At 36.3% G+C, this 21591-nt stretch overlaps 1 protein-coding gene across 1 annotated transcript in view; it reads right to left on the reverse strand.

The window, feature by feature from the left end:
- Positions 1-21591, reverse strand: part of LOC108253308 (leucine-rich repeat-containing G-protein coupled receptor 6-like) — a 42146-nt gene that overhangs the window by 14544 nt on the left and 6011 nt on the right. Inside the window, exons 4-10 of the mRNA XM_026828823.1 lie at positions 17130-17201; positions 12486-12554; positions 11844-11987; positions 8939-9067; positions 8702-8827; positions 5678-5818; positions 4423-4488 (exon numbers count right to left, since the gene is read on the reverse strand). Of these exons, the coding sequence (XP_026684624.1) occupies positions 4423-4488; positions 5678-5818; positions 8702-8827; positions 8939-9067; positions 11844-11987; positions 12486-12554; positions 17130-17201 (747 nt within the window). The remainder of the gene's footprint in view (positions 1-4422; positions 4489-5677; positions 5819-8701; positions 8828-8938; positions 9068-11843; positions 11988-12485; positions 12555-17129; positions 17202-21591) is intronic.

The following is a 21591-nucleotide window of genomic DNA, read 5'->3' on the forward strand; positions in this document are numbered from 1 at the left end:
GTATAAGTACCTATAGCGGAATTTTCTTTTGATTTACTAGTCCTTATAATTTCCTTATACATATTTCTTTTTCTTGCGCCTCTTTTTATTTGAATGTAGGAATATCGAAGCAAGGCAGAAAATAAGGATAAAGAGGGAAAGGAAGCCTACACAGACTACACACACTTCAATTAAATATGGAGAAATTAAAAAAAGAAAAGGAAGAAAAAACTACGTAGGTATTCTTACGATATTCGAGCAACTGATGATATATGATTCTGATGATATACGAGCAACTACGTATTCTGATGATACATGTTGGAAAATTTCATTTCTAGATTTGTTAGCGGACACTAGCCCGTATTCAGATTTCAGAGATTCCTCGGGTTTACCAACTCGGTATTGAGATGAAACGAGGATTTCCCTATACTCAATAGCCAAGTCAACCTCGGATTGAACTCAATCCTGAGACAATCCACGGTACAAATACATAGGTCACCGTTGATCCATCCAGGTACATACCAAGTTCAACGATGCCTTACTTCAGTACTCCGTGTATACCTGGCGCGAAGATGCATCCAAAGCACCATGACAAACCGCTAGGTAGGTCATAATATGACATACCTAATACAAAGCTTTATACGAAACAAAAGGTTCTCGTATTGAGAATTTCTTCCTAGTCCAACTTTATGTTGCGGAGAGAGAGAATACCATGCATTTTCTTTTATTGGAGAAATATTTCTGGTTATTGTTTTTCCGCTCGAGTTCTCTTGAGCAGAATTATCGTCTGAATTATTATAGTGATTAGCTTTGGTGGAAGTGGGGGAGTCATATCCCAATGTATGGGAGGAAGATAGCCAGGGTGGATGCGATAAAGAATCTGTGAAGATAGTAATTTGATAAACTAAATGTGAAGACAGGCATACACAAAAGCTTACTCTGTGGCTTAGGTGTAGGGAAAGGTGCCCCAAAAGATGTGTTAAGCTTCTACGAATCTGTGAAGACATGATAGAACTTTAGTTTTTACTCTCATTAGCTTATTTCCAATTAGTAATTTCGACAACCACCTTTTGCGTAATACAAATAATCCCTACGATCCTAATTTTTAACAAGATGAATAATGTGACTTTAATTTTACAAAACATTTAAATATTTATATCCCTTTGTATATTATGTACCTAATAATATCTTTTATTATTACTTTCCTTATTTTGTTGTATATTACTATGTACCTATTTATTTTGTGTCTATGTGTTGTATTTTCTCCTTTTTTTTTATTTTTAAAATTGTCAATAATAATAAAATTTTGGCATGTCTTTTGTCAATGATAATAACAAAATATTATTTATGGACATGTCTCTTTTGATTTACTAGTCCTTATAATTTCCTTATACATATTTCTTTTTCTTGCGCATCTTTTTATTTGAATGTAGGAATATCGAAGCAAGGCAGAAGATAAGGAGAAAGAGGGAAAGGAACGCCTACACAGACTAATACACACACTTCAAATAAATATGGGAAAATTAAAAAAAGAAAAGAAAGAAAAATCTACGTATTCTTACGATATTCGAGCAACTGATGATATACGAGCAACTACGTATTCTACGTATTCTGATGATACATGTTGGAAAATTTCATTTCTAGATTTGTTAGCGGTCACTAGCCCGTATTCGGATTTCAGAGATTCCTGGGATTTACCAACACGGTATTGAGATGAAACGAGGATTTCCCTATACTCAATAGCCAGGTCAACCTCGGATTGAACTCAATCCTGAGACAATCAACGGTACAAATACATAGGTCCCCGTTGATTCATCCAGATACCTACCAAGTTCAACGATGCTTAACTTCAGTACTCCGTGTATACCTGGCGCGAAGATGCATCCAAAGCACCATGACAAACCGCTAGATAGGTCATAATACAGTATTATATGACATACCTAATACAAAGCTTTATACGAAACAAAAGGTTCTCGTATTGAGAATTTCTTCCTAGTCAAACTTTATATTGCGGAGAGAGAGAATTACCATGCATTTTCTTTTATTGGAGAAATATTTCTGGTTATTGTTTTTCCGCTCGAGTTCTCTTGAGCAGAATTATCGTCTGAATTATTATAGTGATTAGCTTTGGTGGAAGTGGGGGAGTCATATCCCAATGTATGGGAGGAAGATAGCCAGGGTGAATGCGATAAAGAATCTGTGAAGATAGTTATTGATAAACTAAATGTGAAGACAGGCATACACAAAAAGCTTACTCTGTGGCTTAGGTGTAGGGAAAGGTGCCCCAAAAGATGTGTTAAGCTTCTACGAATCTGTGAAGACATGATAGAACTTTGAGGCTTATCTGTAGGGAAAGGTGCTCCAAAAGATGTGTTGAACTTCTACGAATCTGTGAAGACATGATAAAACTACAGCGGAAAATGGGGATAAGGTTGCAGGTTCCAATTTCACTCGGGACGGACTTTATCCAAAACAGATAGGTAAGGTTCGTTCTAGGAACGGCTAGATTTTTCCTATCCTATCCTTCTCTCTTCGATTTAGGGACTATATATACGACCTCCATTATTATAACAATTCCCTCTATGAACCTCGTAAAAAATATTCATTGACCAAATGTTAATTTTCAACTGGTTTAAATCACGGCACGGATCGTATTCCCTGTATACTATTTACAAAGATTTTTGGCAACCCTGTTTACTATTTACAAAGAGTTTGGCAACCAGACAAGAGAAACTTCCTCTCACACGCCATTATTATCATAATTATTACTATTATCACTATAGTAATTATTATTATGATTATTACTAAGTATTATTATTGCTCAATAGATGCGCCTTCAACCCCCTGCCCCGTCACTCGTCCTACTACAGAATGAATTGAATATTCTAACATAGGTATCTACACAGGGGGGCACAATGAGTGTAAACTCGGAATCAAGTTAAACTCTTGAATGAACCAATCTGATTGGCTAAAAAGATTGAAATAAACCAAGTATTGTTGACTTGCACATTGCATAATCAAAATAGATTCCAGGCGTTTATAAAAATGAAAGACAGGATTTGTTCAAGGGAGGAATGCAGGGATAGGGAGAGAGTGATAAACAGGGAAGAAGAGAGAAAGTGAGAGGGAGGTAGAAAGTGAGAAAATTAGAGAGAAGGAGCAAGAGATAGATAGAGAGGGAAAGAGGCAGGCAGGGAGAGAAAGAGAGAGAATGGAATACAGACCACTTGTCATTGGTTTGTCACATCTTGCAACTGACAGCTGTCAAAACTACGGGTGAGAAAATAACATGGAAAAGAGAGCAAGAAAAGGCGGAAGAAGGAAAGGAGGGAAACTCAAGAACAGGGAGGGAAAGATAGAGAGACGTGTTTATTTGTTTTCATTACCATAATCATCATACATTATTTCTCCCTCCTCCTCCTCTCTCCTTTTTTTTTACCAACTACAAAACATTTTATCTCTCTCTCTCACTTCGTCCCTAGACCTCTCTCTTTCTTTCATTTCCGCCCTGCCCCCTCTTCTCTCTCCCCTTTTTACTCTCTGTCTCTCCTACCTCTCACTCTCCCTTCCTCCACTTTTGAAGTGGCGATTTCCGTCACAAAACAGGTACACAAAGCTTCTCATAATAACAAAATAGGTACGTACTAACCTAAATGCTAATAATAATAACAACAACATAGGTATAGGTCAGGGCGGTATTTAGGGGGCCTCCCCCTCGAGCTAAATTTCCCCCCCCCTCTCCCCTTCTCCAACACACATCATTGTTAGGACTCTCGCTCCTACCCCAAAATCCTAGGTACGGCCTTGATACAGGCACATTCCAAAACCTCTTCAGACGATACGATGGTCGACACTTAATATAAAATTAATAAAACCTTGATAAATACCAGACGAGAGAGAGAGAGAAACACAGAGAGAGAGGGAGAGAGATAGAGAGAAAGAGAGAGAGATAGAGAAAGAGAGAGAGAAAGAGAGGGAGAAAGAAAGAGAGAGAGAGAGAGAGAGAGAGAGAGAGAGAGAGAGATAGATAGAGAGAAGGAGAGAGAGAAAGAGAGAGAGAGAAAGTGCCTATACACAGGGCTAGGCTAGGCTTTGACCTAGCATTGTGTATAACTATCATCAGCTGGGACGTAGAAAGAAAAGAAAAACTTTCGGTCGATCTATTTTTTGCTGAACTAAGGTACCCATGTGTTCTGAACGTGCATTATTCAAGTTTATACTTACAGAACTCTGAGATCTGAACAGTTATTCACATCAGGAACAGTTGTCACCTATCTATACACATCAGGGCTAGGCTAGGCTTGGCTTGGCTTTGACCTAGCATTGTGTATAACCATCATCAGCTGGGACGTAGAAAGAAAAGAAAAACTTTCGGTCGATCAATTTTTTGCTGAACTAAGTACCCATGTGTTCTGAACGTGCATTATTCAAGTTTATACTTACAGAACTCTGAGATCTGAACAGTTATTCACATCAGGAACAGTTGTCAACTTATTGGATTTGAGATCTCTGTAAGAAGAAAATCATAATGTTACATTATTACTGTTACATTATTGCGTTACGTTACATTTGCGTTACGTTACGTTACATAATGTTACATTATTACTTGGAGATATAACTTCCTTGTAGGTATTATTTGAGACTTTTCCGAAAAATATTTTTTTGATACATCAATGATGGACCAAGTGAACGAATTGGTTTTAAAAAAAGGTGACCTTTTATCAAAGGTGAATTTTATTTGTTACCGCCTAAAAATGGTCACAGGTGACCTGAAGAACATCTAGCCGTGGTAACCACCTTATTCCGATACCGTCACCCAACACACAATTTAGCATTTAGGTATACTTTTGTACAAGGTATAACATTCTTGACTTGGAGGGGTGGAGGGCTTCTACTCCTTAATAAATTTCCATATAGGGTTACTTACAGACTTTTCAAATGTGGACACGTTGAACATAAACTAGAAGGAACCGAATAGATGCTAGCTCGATCCAACCTTAGAACTTCTAGAGCAGTGGTGCCGTTCAGACTGGGGAACTCTCTCAGATCTCGGGCTTCAGACAAAATTCTGAAAAATAACACATTGGTATAAGTATGAGGAACATTCTTATATCTATGTGAGTAAAATTCACAGAGATTACCTAAGGTTTTCAAATTTAATATCCGGGCAGTTGCTACATATATTCAAACTTTTGCCTTGTTACATATTATGTTGTACCTCCCTACCTACAACCTATAAGTGGGTTTTTTTTATTATCAATGTAAAGGCAAATCCTCCATATTCATGTATGATAAACAGGTGAATTTTATTTGTTGGAGATATAACTTCCTTGTAGGCATTATTTGAGACTTTTCTTAAAAATACTTTTTTGATACATCAATGATGGACAAGTGTACGAATTGGTTTAAAAAAAAGGTGACCTTTTGTCATAGGTAAACTTTATTTGTTACCGCCTAAAAATGGTCACAGGTGAATTGGTTCCCCTTATAGGTCCTGTCCTGTCCTGAAGGTCCTGCCTGTCCTGCCGTGGTCTGCCTGCCTGCCTGTCTAGCCGTGGTAACCACCTTATTCCGATACCGTCACCAGGTAGTCACCCCAACACAAAATTTAACATTTATTGTACAAGGTATAAAATTCTTGACTTGGAGGGGTGGAGAGCTTCTGCTCCTTAATAAATTTCCATATAGGGTTACTTACAGACTTTTCAAATGTGGACACGTAGAACATAAACTAGAAGGAACCGAATAGATGCTGGCTCGATCCAACCTTAGAACTTCTAGAGCAGTGGTGCCGTTCAGACTGGGGAACTCTCTCAGGTCTCGGGCTTCAGACAAAATTCTGAAAAATAACACATTGGTATAAGTATGAGGAACGTTCTTATATCTATGTGAGGAGTAAAATTCACAGAGATTACCTAAGGTTTTCAAATTTAATTTCCGGGCAGTTGCTATATTCAAACGTTTGCCTTGTTACATATTATGTCGTACCTCCCTACCTATAACCTATAAGTGGTTTTTCTTTATTGTCAGTGAAAAGGCAAATCCTCCATATTCATGTATGATAAACACAAAACTCTAAGGTACCTACCTAGGCCATTACTCGGAAAAAGACAAAAGAACATCAGTCCTCCATTCATTATCCAAAAGCTAACAGACTTCCTTCCTGCCTAAAGATATTACAAAGGGAAGGAAGCGGCGAAAAAGCTTTTGTTAATGCACAAAATATCCATTTTCCTGTGGTATACGCATTTGATATTCCACACCTCACTTTATGCGTAACATATTCAATATAATAGGACTGGCGGATAATATTGGGTTAAGGGCTGGAATCTTGGAAAAACGTCAGCCTTATGTTTCTTGAATACAAATAGGAGGCTTCCTATACATAAAAAGAGGAGGCTCGTGTACCTAAGGAATACTTTATGCTTATGCCACGAGTGACTTTCTACTATTTTTGCTGTTTTCTAATACCGACATATTCACAGCAAAAACATTGAGCTGAAATTACCAAGCCTTGTCTTGCAACTCCGGACCAGCGCTATAATTATAATTATAGCAAAGCTTGAAGTACGAGTAGGTAAGTAGGGATTCAAAGACGGTTGCGCCTAATATAGGCATTTTTGGTTGTTTGTTGCCTGGTTGCCAGGTAGGTAGGTAGGTATCTTAGGTACCTAAAATATGTAGGTAATAGCTAAGCTCGCGAGAGACCTAAGTAGGTATAACCTTGTAAAATATGTAGGTAATAGCTAAGCTCGCGAGAGACCTAAGTAGGTATAACCTTGAGAGAAAGCTGAAGCATTATTAAAATAATTAGGCACGTACCTACATAGAGGTACGGAAAAGAAAATTTCAAATTCCCCTAACATGTTTTCCAGCCCGCCTACTTCTCTATTGGGATTGCCAAGTCTGCTTGTCACTTATTGACTCGCCTTTTGGGAGTAAAAAATAATGGAAAAAATTCAATGTTTAGGTTCAGGTATTATGTAGTCTTGTACAAAAAAATATAATGTTTTCCAGCCCGCCTACTTCTCTATTGGGATTGCCTTGCCAAGTCTGCTTGTCACTTATTGACTCGCCTTTTGGGAGTAAAATATAATGGAAAAAATTCAATGTTTAGGTATTAACTATCGTTAGTAAGTTTGTTAGTTCATCTAAATTCCCCAAGGCATTACATAATATAGACAGCTCTTCAGTATGTACAGACCAGTACAGTGTACCTGTACATAGGCTGAATTTTCCTTTCTGCCTAACAATCGATTTCATCTCAACCCGTCTTCAGGGTGATATCACTTTCAATCACATCAGTGATCAATTTCAATCACCCACCATTTGCAGTCAATATCATCAGGGGAGGAAAATAAATAAAACAAATTTTAAATTTATTCCGAAATGTGTTTAAAAGGAAAATTGAACAGAAAAAAAGGGGAGACTGACTGTTCATTTACAATACACGAGAACGTGACTGACATACTGATTAGAGGTGAAATTTTCCATTGGAATTTTAGAACGGGGGAAAAACTGCAGTCAATATCATCAGGGGAGGAAAATAAATAAAACAAATTTTAAATTTATTCCGAAATGTGTTTAAAAGGAAAATTGAACAGAAAAAAAGGGAAGACTGTTCATTTACAATACACGAGAACGTGACTGACATACTGATTAGAGGTGAAATTTTCCATTGGAATTTTAGAACGGGGGAAAAACTAGTCATGAGAAGATAGTAGGTAGGTAGGTACCTGGCAAATTATTTTTCAATCTTGTGTGACACTTTCCTAAGGGAAAAATGTTGCTCTAAATTCTCTAAAAGGACGTTTTCCTTTTGGAACGAGAAACAAATTAAAAAGGCTGTCAGTTTACTTTGCAAAAGATATTGAGAAAGCTTTTGTTGAACTCCTTTTGCCTGGCAAATTATTTTTCAATCTTGTGTGACACTTTCCTAAAAATGTTGCTCTAAATTCTCTAAAAGGACATTTTCCTTTTGGAACGAGAAACAAATTAAAAAGGCTGTCAGTTTACTTTGCAAAAGATATTGAGAAAGCTTTTGTTGAACTCCTTTTGGGAGCCTAAATTCCCTTCGTCAAATTTGTCTGATACTTTGCTATGAATTTCATCAAAAGTTTTGATTTGATTTGTTCATAATGCTTTTCTATTAAGAAACTCTTGTCATTCTAAAGTGTTTGTGTAGGTACAATCTAACTAATCTTTGTTTAAGACTTTTGTTAGCTGAATTCTTCGAACATCCCAAGTTCCTGACAGATAATGGAATTGGCGGATTACATTACTCAATATTTTATCCATCTCATTTCTGTCAATTTATTCTTCCAAAACATTTCCACAGTGTGGGTGGAAGAGTGTCATATCTTTCATCATTTTAACCTTCGAGTATACCCTTACGTATTCCTCTTGTTGACACAATATCCAATGAACTCACATCAGAAATAGAAATTTGAAGTGACGTGCATATAAAACATATTGTAGCAGGAGAAGAGCATATTGAAATATTCAAGTGGGAGGTAAATGAAAACCAAATAAAAGAAAGGGAATAATCCATTTAGCTCTATAGTAAGAGTCCCAATTCATACCTTTAACAAGATAAAATAGAACACAGTTACCAGTTACGTCAGAGAAAGTTCTTGTAAAGGTAGACCATTCAAAAGAGAAAGTTAAACCTTTTGGATATTGGAACCAAAATCAAAGGGTGTTGTGATTGTTATGAACTTACAATTTTCGAAGCTTGGGAAGAAAGGCGAACGCATTTGGATGTACAGCAACCAGTGGATTGCCTTTGAGTTCCAGCAGGCCCAGACCTTTGCAATGCTGAAGAATACCATCCTGGATATATTTGATTCTGTAATTCAAAAGAGAAAGTTAAACCTTTTGGATATTGGAACCAAAATCAAAGGGTGCTGTGATTGTTATGAACTTACAATTTTCGAAGCTTGGGAAGAAAGGCGAACGCATTTGGATGGACAGCAACCAGTGGATTGCCTTTGAGTTCCAGCAGGCCCAGACCTTTGCAATGCTGAAGAATACCATCCGGGATGTATTTGATTCTGTTTCTCTCAGGTCTCGGGCTTCAGACAAAATTCTGAAAAATAACAAATTAGTATACATTTGAGGAACATTCTTGTATATTTGACGATCATATGTAAGTAAAATTCACAGATCTAACGTAAGGTTTTCAAATTTGACTTCTGGGCAGTTGCTGGATTCAAACTTTTGCTTTATTGTACCTACCTATCTACTAACCTATAAGTGGTTTTTATTCTTTTATGAAGAAAAAAAGCAAATTATACTCCATATTCATGTATTATAAACACAAAACTTGAAGGTGGGCCATTACTCAGAAAAAGACAAAGGAACATCAGTCCTCCATTCATTATCCAAAAGCTAACAGACTTCCTTCCTGCCTAAAGATATTATAAAGGGAAGGAAGCGCCGAAAGAGCTTTTGTTAATGCACAAAATATCCATTTTCCTGTGGTACACGCATTTGATATTCCACACCTCACTTTATGCGTAACATATTCAATATAATAGGACTGACGGATAATATTGGGTTAAGGGCTGGAATCTTGGAAAAACGTCAGCCTTATGTTTGTTGAATACAAATAGGAGGCTTCCTATACATAAAACAAAACTCTAAGATACCTAGGCCCATTACTCGGAAAAAGACAAAAGAACATCAGTCCTCCATTCATCCAAAAGCTAACAGACTTCCTTCCTGCCTAAAGATATTTTAAAGGGAAGGAAGCGGCGAAAAAGCTTTTGTTAATGCACAAAATAAACATTTATGCGTACCTCACTTTATGCGTAGGTAACATATTCAATATAATAGGACTGGCGGATAATATTGGGTTAAGGGCTGGAATCTTGGAAAAACGTCAGCCTTATGTTTGTTGAATACAAATAGGAGGCTTCCTATACATAAAAAGAGGAGGCTCGTGTACCTAAGGAATACTTTATGCCACGAGTGACTTTCTACTATTTTTGCTGTTTTCTAATACCGACATATTCACAGCAAAAACATTGAGCTGAAATTACCAAGCCACATGTCTCCCCATCTCCGCATTTTGTCTACACTAGGACAAAACATATATTGTGTCTGCTAGGTAACGAATACTGTATGTAGTCTTGTACAAAAAAATATAATGTTTTCCAGCCCGCCTACTTCTCTATTGGGATTGCCAAGTCTGCTTGTCACTGTTTTCCAGCCCGCCTACTTCTCTATTAGGATTGCCAAGTCTGCTTGTCACTTATTGACTCGCCTTTTGGGAGTAAAAAATAATGGAAAAAATTCAATGTTTAGGTACCTATTAACTATCGTTAGTAAGTTCGTTAGTTCATCTAAATTCCTCAAGGCATTACATAATATTATAGACAGCTCTTCAGTATGTACAGACCTCTTTATTTATTTATTTTGACAGAAAATTCGTCTGAAATGCCCACCCCGGTACTACAGTGCATTTCTTCAGGGTGGAAGTATGTACAGACCAGTACAGTGAACCTGTACACAGGCTGAATTTTCCTTTCTGCCTAACAATCGATTTCATCTCAACCCGTCTTCAGGGTGATATCACTTTCAATCACATCAGTGATCAATTCAGGTATTAACTATCGTTAGTAAGTTCGTTAGTTCATCTAAATTCCCCAAGGCATTACATAATATAGACAGCTCTTCAGTATGTACAGACCAGTACAGTGTACCTGTACACAGGCTAAATTTTCCTTTCTGCCTAACAATCGATTTCATCTCAACCCATCTTCAGGGCGATATCACTTTCAATCACATCAGTGATCAATTTCAATCACCCACCATTAGCAGTCAATATCATCAGGGGACGAAAATAAATAAAACAAATTTTAAATTTATTCCGAAATGTGTTTAAAAGGAAAATTGAACAGAAAAAAAGGGAAGACTGTTCATTTACAATACACGAGAACGTGACTGACATACTGATTAGAGGTGAAATTTTCCATTGGAATTTTAGAACGGGGGAAAAACTAGTCATGAGAAGATAGTAGGTAGGTAGGTACCTGGCAAATTATTTTTCAATCTTGTGTGACACTTTCCTAAGGGGAAAATGTTGCTCTAAATTCTCTAAAAGGACATTTTCTTTTTGGAACGAGAAACAAATTAAAAAGGCTGTCAGTTTACTTTGCAAAAGATATTGAGAAAGCTTTTGTTGAACTCCTTTTGGGAGCCTAAATTCCCTTCGTCAAATTTGTCTGATACTTTGCTATGAATTTCATCAAAAGTTTTGATTTGATTTGTTCATAATGCTTTTCTGTTGAGAAACTTTTGTCATTCTAAAGTGTTTGTGTAGGTACAATTCTAACTAATCTTTGTTTAAGACTTTTATTAGCTGAATTCTTCGAACATCCCAAGTTCCTGACAGACAATGGAATTGGCGGATTACATTACTCAATATTTTATCCATCTCATTTCTGTCAATTTATTCTTCCAAAACATTTCCACAGTGTGGGTGGAAGAGTGTCATATCTTTCATCATTTTAACCTTCGAGTATACCCTTACGTATTCCTCTTGTTGACACAATATCCAATGAACTCACATCAGAAATAGAAATTTGAAGTGACGTGCATATAAAACATATTGTAACAGGAGAAAAGCATATTGAAATATTCAAGTGGGAGGTAAATGAAAACCAAATAAAAGAAAGGGAATAATCCAGTTAGCTCTATAGTAAGAGTCCCAATTCATACCTTTAACAAGATAAAATAGAACACAGTTACCAGTTACGTCAGAGAAAGTTCTTGTAAAGGTAGACCATTCAAAAGAGAAAGTTAAACCTTTTGGATATTGGAACCAAAATCAAAGGGTGTTGTGATTGTTATGAACTTACAATTTTCGAAGCTTGGGAAGAAAGGCGAACGCATTTGGATGTACAGCAACCAGTGGATTGCCTTTGAGTTCCAGCAGGCCCAGACCTTTGCAATGCTGAAGAATACCATCCGGGATGTATTTGATTCTGTTCCCTGACACGGATCTGCGAACAAGGAAATTCTTTGTTAGGCCAGCCACTCACTTTCAAGTAGACCTGACAGGTCTCCCTGATAATGTGTGTGCTCATCAGGTATCAGGTAGACTTGACGGGCGAACCTTTTCACAGCCGTAACTGTCTACCTGATACTAAGTGGCTGGCCTTAGCTTTTAAATCTCCAGCCAGAGTCATGTTGTACGTTCGTTTGTCAACATTTAGGCTTTAAGTGACGTTCCAGTCTAGTCAAGTGGTTGTTAGTTTCAATTATATTTGTAGCCGTGCAGAAGTGCATTTTTTCTAACTTTTGGACTGAAATACTACAAGACATCAATGGTATTTACAAGAGCAAAATTGGCCACCAGCTGGACTGGCTTTTGGCCTCGTATAATCAGGCCATAAAAGAGGCTGAATAAACCCGCAATACTAAGGACTAGAGACCGGTCACCCATTCATAGTATAAACGCCATAATGCTAACTCGAAAAGAATTGGCCATTGGTACTTACAGCTCCTGCAGATTTGTCAGCTTAGTGAGGGCTTTCGGTATTTCGTCCAAATGGTTGTCATCCAACTCTCTGAAAACAAAACGGAGAGTTTTATTAAACTTTCAGCCTGTGCGGCAAATTGCGACAAACTGTGAATATATTATGCGCCAGATATATGTGACACATCATGAAGTTGGATGATGTGAGGAATTTAAAGTCCTAGCTGTCAGGATAAATAATGGTGTCAAATGGCCTGTTTAGTTGTACCTAACATTGTGCCTAGATTTAGATATGTTGTAGATACATAGTACCTATACAACAATTTTGCTAGAAAGGAAGGAATTTGAATTGTGTTAAGCACAAATGCTTGTCAAAAATGTCGTTCAACCGCGAAACACACTACCCTGAATTTTACAATTTGACTTGGACTCGAACCACCAACTTCCAGATCCAGAGTCCACCGTGTGTTATTCACTACACCACTGAGGTTGGCTCACAACAATTTTACTATGATACCTAGAGGAACCTAGGTATGTAACAGTTGTGACAAACTAAATTCATTTTTCAACCAGGTTGAAGAGCTGGGGAGGTATTTTGAACGTGCACCCTACCCCATACATTGTCACAGCTCTGGACTGTCAGAGGTTACATTTTGCACTCTTTATTTATGTCTATCACTAATAGGACAGTTTTTTTTTCTATCCCGAGTTTTTCAGCGATTGTTTATGTCAGTTCTTCACTTTCAGCTCTGCAGAGGACGTTATGCTATTATGAGATTTATACATTTTTTACGCATTTGAAACATACATTTTATATGCTTTTTTCGAGTTGTAAAAGATAAATATAATTTTATCCTCCGTTGACGTCTAAATAGGATACAGACTCCATTTACCCGAGGACCGGAGGGTACCGGTGTACCTCTCCGGATTCTAAACTAGTGCTTCAGTGAAATGAAAAACTTACTCAAACAAAGGATCCCTCCGCGGCCCCTAAAGGTGGACTGAAATCTGAGGAAGTATCCTTTAGAAATATTTAACATTCTTGCCTAATTTCATTTTGAAAATGAACAAACCGTTTGAAAGTCATGGTGGCAAGAACAAACAGATAAACACAAAACAGGATATACAGAGAAATAGAAAGAGAGAGAGAAAGCAAAAGAGAAAAGAAAGACAGAAAGAAAGGAACAGAAGGACTCTGTCACTCCTTGAAAGAGAGAGAGAGATTCAAAAAGAGAAAGAGATAGATAGAGGAGAGAGAGAGAGAGAGAGAGAGAGAGAAAGAAAATGAAAGAGAAAGGGAGGGAGAAAGAGAGAGGGAAAAACATCTTTCACTCGACAAGAACCGTCCACACTGATTATCTTTCACATTATTTTATCTAAATGGAAAATGAAATTCTTGATTTAATACTGAGATTTGACTCTTTTCGTTCAAAAACAGAAAACTCCAAATTCTTATGTACTTACAGGACTCGTAAAGCCGTCAAATTGGTGAAAGCATCCTCATTCTCTCCCTCCCCCCTCCCCTCCATTTCTTACTCCTCCTCCTCCCTCCCTCCTTCTATCTATCTGAAGTCAGTTGACCGTAGAAAGCGTTCAGACAGTAAACTCTACTGTCTGTTATGTACACAGACAGCGATTTTGCGCACATCTATACCTACATAGTTTGAGCTACACCCGACTACACATCAACTACCCTGTTTACTTACTGGACAGTTTAAATTTAGACTACACTGTTCATTCGACGCACATGAGAAGTTTGTACTAAATTTAGCTGAACTGAAAAAGTGGTGCCGTGCCACCTTATGTTTAATTAGAGTTGACAATGTACCGACTAACATTGTTAAATTGAAGTTGACAATACACTAAAGTTCGGTTAAAAGAGCTAGGTATAGAGTGACGTACAAATTACAATTACCCACCCATTTATAAAATGGCAGGGGGTCTATATTTCTGGTGTCTGTGTTAGATTATACCAAAATTATAGTTATATCATAGTCATAATACAGATGAAAAAAGGCTTAAATAGGTAGTGATGGAAATAGAAAACAGTCAAGAAGAATCCAAAATTCTCTAAAAACAAACTTCTAAAGTTCAGACCAAAGTTGACTAGAGCAAAACTTTGGAAAGTTTCTCTCAAACTTCCTGAGCTGATGTTATTTGTCCCTGTGTGTGTGTGCTACATGCCAATAACGTTCTCATCATGATATGAAAATTCAAATTTTTTGCTTATCACAAAATTTTCGGAAATTTTTTGCTGTCTAGACTGAATTTGAACTTTTTGTGATTCCCCAGAATGAAGAAAAAGAACAGAAGCGAAAGAAAAACATATCATTACATTATTTCCCTCCAAGATATGGGACATTTTTTTTAGGTTACGGAAATTCTTAATTGAAAAGTTTTGGCAATATCTGTGGAAACTGTTCCTCTATTGAAAAAGATAAGGAAATTATAGGTTACGGAAATTCTTAATTGAAAAGTTTTGGCAATATCTGTGGAAACTGTTCCTCTATTGAAAAAGATAAGGAAATTATTAAGTAGGAGTATTTTCCAAAGAGACCACAAAAATCGTCTAAAAAGTATTTCCATAATGATATTTGAAGGCAAAAAGGAACAAAATTGCCCCCGGATAAAATAACAAATACCTATATTGTAGGTAGCTACCAAATGCTCAACTTTTTTGCCTGAACATAAAAACTCCCTAGTCTGACACAAGGGATGTTTACCAATGTTTGTGGTAATAAGTATAAATATTTTACATTTCCATAATAATATTTGAAGGCAAAAAGGAACAAAATTGCCCCCGGATAAAATAACAAATATGTACCTATATTGTAGGTAGCTACCAAATGAGATTTTCAATCTCAACTTTTTTGCCTGAACATAAAAACTCCCTAGTCTGACACAAGGGATGTTTACCAATGTTTGTGGTAATAAGTATAAATATTTTATCTCTTAGGACAGATGATATAATATAAATACCTAGCTATTTATATTTTTCTATAGTCTTATCAGAAATGTTTAGATAAGTAATTTTATAAATTTCATTTAATTAATATGTAATTTTTATTAATTTTATTTACTATTGTTCTTATGTTTCAGAGTTAACCTACAGAATTGGACCGAGAGCCCGATAATCCTGAAACAGAGCGCTCAAAAGTTGTAGTTTTCAGGATAATGTGGCATAGGTAGTAACTTAGTAACCGTATTATTGGGGATGAGGAAGGCATACCTTTGTCTAAATTACCTGAAATACCTACATAATAGTAGGTAGTTATTTATACCTATTGCCTACTGTTCGAATGAGACTGTTAATATTGTTGACCCACGACGCAAAGGACCACAAGTGATCCAATTAAACACTTAAATGTATTTTATCCCTTCGATTCCTTTCAGTTTAGTGCGTGCCAAAGTTTGTTTAAAAATTGGCTCGAGTTTAATATCATGTGCGTGCTTTACTATATCATTATGGTCAAGTTTTTCAGAGGATAGATATTAAAATCTATTCAAATGATAAAAATGTTGAGAAAGGCTGTGGGTTTTTATAAAGTTGACGTTTTTGTGAACTTGGCGTTTAGTAGCACTGCTGATAGTTTTCATTAATTATACTGCCGTGCTTTCATTGTATTAATCTTCCTTGACGACAAAAAAAAAAATTGTCTTACAACTCCGGACCAGCGCTATAATTATAATTAGGTATAGCAAAGCTTGAAGTACGAGTAGGTAAGTAGGGATTCAAAGACGGTTGCGCCTAATATAGGCATTTTTGGTTGTTTGTTGCCTGGTTGCCAGGTAGGTAGGTATCTTAGGTACCTAAAATATGTAGGTAATAGCTAAGCTCGCGAGAGACCTAGGTAGGTATCACCTTGAGAGAAAGCTGAAGCATTATTAAAATAATTAGGCACGTACCTACATAGAGGTATACGGAAAAGGAAATTTCAAATTCCCCTACCCTAAAAAAAGCACACCTGTTTTTGAAAATAAAAAATGGGCTGTGAAAAATTTTAACTTTTTTTGTTTGTTCGTGAAAAATATAAGTAGATTTATTTTTATTTCAAGTTCATTTATTTTTCACGAAACATTCATCAACTGGCCCCTAAAAAAAGCACGCCTGTTTTTGAAAATAAAAAATGGGCTGCGAAAAATTTAAACTTTTTTTGTTTGTTCGTGAAAAATATAAGTAGATTTATTTTTATTTCAAGTTCATTTATTTTTCACGAAACATTCATCAACTGGCAGCATTTGAAACATACATTTTATATGCTTTTTTCGAGTTATAAAAGATAAATATAATTTTATCCTCCGTTGACGTCTAAATAGGATACAGACTCCATTTACCCGAGGGCCGGAGGGTACCGTTGTAGCTCTCCGTATTCTAAACTAGTGCTTCAGTGAAATGAAAAACTTACTCAAACAAAGGATTCCTCCGAGGCCCCTAAAAATGGACTGAAATCTGAGGAAGTATCCTTTAGAAATATGTATTTAACATTCTTGCCTAATTTCATTTTGAAAATGAACAAACCGTTTGAAAGTCATGGTGGCAAGAACAAACAGATAAACACTAAACAGACGTACTAAAATCTAAATGGAAAATGGAATTCTTGATTTAATACTGAGATTTGACTCCTTTCGTTCAAAAACAGAAAACTCCAAATTCTTATGTACTTACAGGACTCGTAAAGCCGTCAAATTGGTGAAAGCATCCTCATCAATGTCTGAAATGGAATTCCTCTTCATCAACCTGTAAGAAAAACAGAAATTAATCAACAGTTATTTAACCATCAGAAATTAATCATCAGTTAACTGATGAAGAAAATTTGGGTCGAAATTTCAGAGAAAAAGCTTTCAATGTCTGATTATTACAGTCCGATGTCATAAAATATCTAAATAGGTCGCAGTGCCATAGGGCTTGAAGAACCGATGGATGGCCCTACTTATGCCAATATCAATTTACAGTCTGATGGGTATATAACCGGAAGATTTTAGCCTGACATTAAACTGAAAAGAGACCTTTAATGAAAGTATCTATTAGAATGGTTCAGCAACATCATCTGCGAATCTCTTCAACTTAAAATCGGACTAATTGAGGGTACATACATAATTAGATCGCGATTCCAAACCAAAGTCGTTCCCAATCTTCCCTTCACTTTGGTCTACTTTTCCCAACTTGGGGTTCTTAATACTGTACCTTTCTATTCACTCTTCTGTGAGTGGGGATCAGTGGGAAGTAAGCTTTGAGTGTCATTCTACCTACTTCATCCCATCTTGACAACCTCAGTGGTGCGGTGGGTAACGCGTTGGATTTTGGATCTGGAGGTTATTGGTTCAAGTCTATGTCAAGTCATAAAATTCATCTAGGTACCTATAATAATAATAATTAGGGAACGATATTTGTGACAAGCATTTAAGTATGGTTAACACAATTAAAATTGTGACAAGCATTTAAGTATGCTTAACACAATTAAAATTGTGACAAACCTTTAAATTAATATGCTTAACACAATTCAAATTGTGACAAGTAGTGTTCTGCTTACGTAATTTTCAACAATTTACAACTTTCATAAAAATTAGAGGAGAAGAAGAGGCGAGAGAGAGAGAAAAGAGCAATAATTCACAAAAATGAAAATAATTATGCGACTACATGCTCTCGGGTGTTCATAAATTGCATTCCAGGACCTTTTTTTTGCGAGCGGTACTCAAAAGTTGTAGTTTTCAGGATAATGTGACATAGGTAGTAACTTAGTAACAGTATTATTGGGGATGAGGAAGGCATACCTTTGTCGAAATTACCTGAAATACCTACATAATAGTAGGTAGTTATTTATACCTATTGCCTACTGTTCGAATGAGTGAGACTGTTAATATTGTTGACCCACGACGCAAAGGACCACAAGTGATCCAATTAAACACCTAAATGTATTTTATCCCTTCGATTCCTTTCAGTTTACTGCGTGCCAAAGTTTGTTTAAAAATTAGCTCGAGTTTAATATAATATGCGTGCTTTACTATAATTATGGTCAAGTTTTTCAGAGGATAGATATTAAAATCTATTCAAATGATAAAAATGTTGAGAAGGGCTGTGGATTTTTATAAAGTTGACGTTTTTGTGAACTTGGCGCTGCGTGCCAAAGTTTGTTTAAAAATTAGCTCGGGTTTAATATAATATGCGTGCTTTACTATCATTATGGTCAAGTTTTTCATAGGATAGATATTAAAATCTATTCAAATGATAAAAATGTTGAGAAGGGCTGTGGATTTTTATAAAGTTGACGTTTTTGTGAACTTGGCGTTTAGTAGCACTGCTGATAGTTTTCATTGATTATACTGCCGTGCTTTCATTGTATTAATCTTCCTTGCCAGCCTAGTTAGCTTGGTTGGTGGCACGTCTGCCTTGTAAGCGCTAGGCCGTGGGTTCGATTCCCGCCCGGGGCGGATTTTATCCTGATGGGATAATGTTCGTTCATTTTTTTTTCTTTTTTTCGACGGAAACTTTTTTTTATTGTCACTCCGGAAAATTCCTATAGACAATTTTTTTCCCCTTTTTTTTAGTCGAGTTTTCAGTAGCAGCTATTTATTATGACAATCATATTTTGCGAGTGGCGGATGGATTTCTTTCATGTTGTGAAGGGCTTTCTTTGAATTTCAAACCACATTAACAGAACAGTAAAATGGAAACTCATTTTTACTGTGGTATAATAATAAAACGAAGAGACTAATTTTTACTGGGGTAAAATTATGTAAAATTGTGTTTCACTTATGTTATCTCATGTGTAAAAATAGATGAAAAAGAACAGTAATTGGGTTAAAACTTGGCATATTACAAATTACCTACAAGAACATGTGATTGAAAATTAATCGATTTTCTTCCATATCTTATCTACTACTTTTGTAATCTATTACACAGGGAGTGTTACATCTCCACTAACCATGTTCAAAATTCACACAAGGAAGTGTTGAATTCTCCACTAAACATGTTCTAAGTCCAACCAAAGGGAGTCAATCACATCTCCACTAATCATATGTTCTAAATTCTACTCAAGAGAACTGTAATGTTGACATCTCCACCAATAAAAAAAATAAAAATTCTTCCGAATTCCTATTCACGCCACTGCTATATCGATGTACAAAAAAACACCCGACTAAGTTTTATTTTATTTGGAGTGTTGACATCTCCACTAATCAGGTTCAAAATTCATACAAGGGAGTGATGAATTATCGACTAAACATGTTCTAAGTCCAACCAAAGGGAGTCAATCACATCTCCACTAATCATATGTTCTAAATTCTACTCAAGAGAAGTGTAATGTTGACATCTCCACCAATAAAAAAATAAAAATTCTTCCGAATTCCTATTCACGCCACTGCTATATCGATGTACAAAAAAACACCCGACTAAGTTTTATTTTATTTGTTTTTTATTTCCATTTCAATATAGTTGTTTTAATGTGCGAGAGAGACAGAGAGTGCGAAATAAAGGAAGGAAGCAATGAGACAGAGAATATCGTTCGTTAAAAAAATATGACTGTGTAAGACTCATAAAACAAGAGCTCTACACTCTGTTGATGAAGTGTTGATACAAAACTCGCCTGGTAATCAGGAGAGTGTGGGTTTAATTCCAGCCGATCAATGGATGGAATTTTGCCGTCAGTATTATTCGAAAATAATAATAATAATAATAATAATAATCAACGCTTTGGAGAGGGACAGAGAGTGCGAAATAAAGGAAGGAAGCAATGAGACAGAGAATATCGTTCGTTAAAAAAAATATGACTGTGTAAGACTCATAAAACAAGAGCTCTAACACTCTGTTGATGAAGTGTTGATATAGAACTCGCCTGGTAATCAGGAGAGTGTGGGTTCAATTCCAGCCGATCAATGGATGGAATTTTGCCCTCAGTATTATTCGAAAATATGACCATGATGGTAGATAGTACATAGGTAGTAGCTTACATCAACCCCAAGCCTACTACTGGCGTAAAGGGACTTTAGTCTTAGTCGAGCAGTATAAAAAGCTTACGTTTAGTATCAATTTTTATGGGTTCCTTCTACAGTTGGTTTCTATCCCTACATAACGTACCAATTACCTAATGATAAACCAATCCATTCAACTGACTGCTCCATACAATTTTATATTTCCTAGATCAGAGGTTCTCAACCGGTGGTACGCGTACCACTGGTGGTACGCGGATACATTTTATGTGGTACGCAGTCATATATTAATAATAACAATAAAAAATGTTGAATGGTGGGGTTTTAAGACTATAATTAATCAAAATAATTGATAAATATTTGTAGCCGTGCAGAAGTGCATTTTTTCTAACTTTTGGACTGAAATACTACAAGACATCAATGGTATTTACAAGAGCAAAATTGGCCACCAGCTGGACTGGCTTTTGGCCTCGCATAATCAGGCCATAAAAGAGGCTGAATAAACCCGCAATACTAAGGACTAGGGACCGGTCACCCATTCATAGTATAAACGCCATAATCCTAACTCAAAAAGAATTGGCCATTGGTACTTACAGCTCCTGCAGATTTGTCAGCTTAGTGAGGGCTTTCGGTATTTCGTCCAAATGGTTGTCATCCAACTCATTCGAATTCTCTTCTTCCTCTATTTTGGAAAGCTTTGGATTATGGGTAGGTACCTACAGGTGTTTCTTTTTACAATCAAATTATTTATCAATGTGGATCATAGGTTTTTCCTGACACGAGGAAAACTTTGAGTATATGTGGTGATTGATTGAAAATAAATACACTTTTGCAATACCTACTAACCCATAGTTAAGATTGCCTAACTTTGAGACCAAAATAATTTGTCAATAAACTAAATCCAATTAGAAAACCCACTAAGAGTCAGGAAGAGATTGTAGGAAGGACTTGTCAAAAAGGTAAAAAGGATATAAAAGATGATCTTCTAGTTTAAAGTGAATAAAAGGTGAGAGAGTTCAGGGGTAAGAGAAAAATAGTTTAGGTCTCTCTTCTGTCTATGGGAGAGGATATAAAGTGATAGGAGCTCATAAGGTAATCTGTCAGTCAAATGTATTTACCGAGGAGGGTTCCAATAATCCCAAGGGATGAATAACTAGAGCGATACGGAAGAGAGAGAGAGAAAGAGAGAGAGAGAGAAAGAG

This window comes from Diaphorina citri, unplaced genomic scaffold (assembly GCF_000475195.1).
Source record: "Diaphorina citri unplaced genomic scaffold, Diaci psyllid genome assembly version 1.1 scaffold1564, whole genome shotgun sequence".
NCBI lineage: Eukaryota > Metazoa > Arthropoda > Insecta > Hemiptera > Psyllidae > Diaphorina > Diaphorina citri.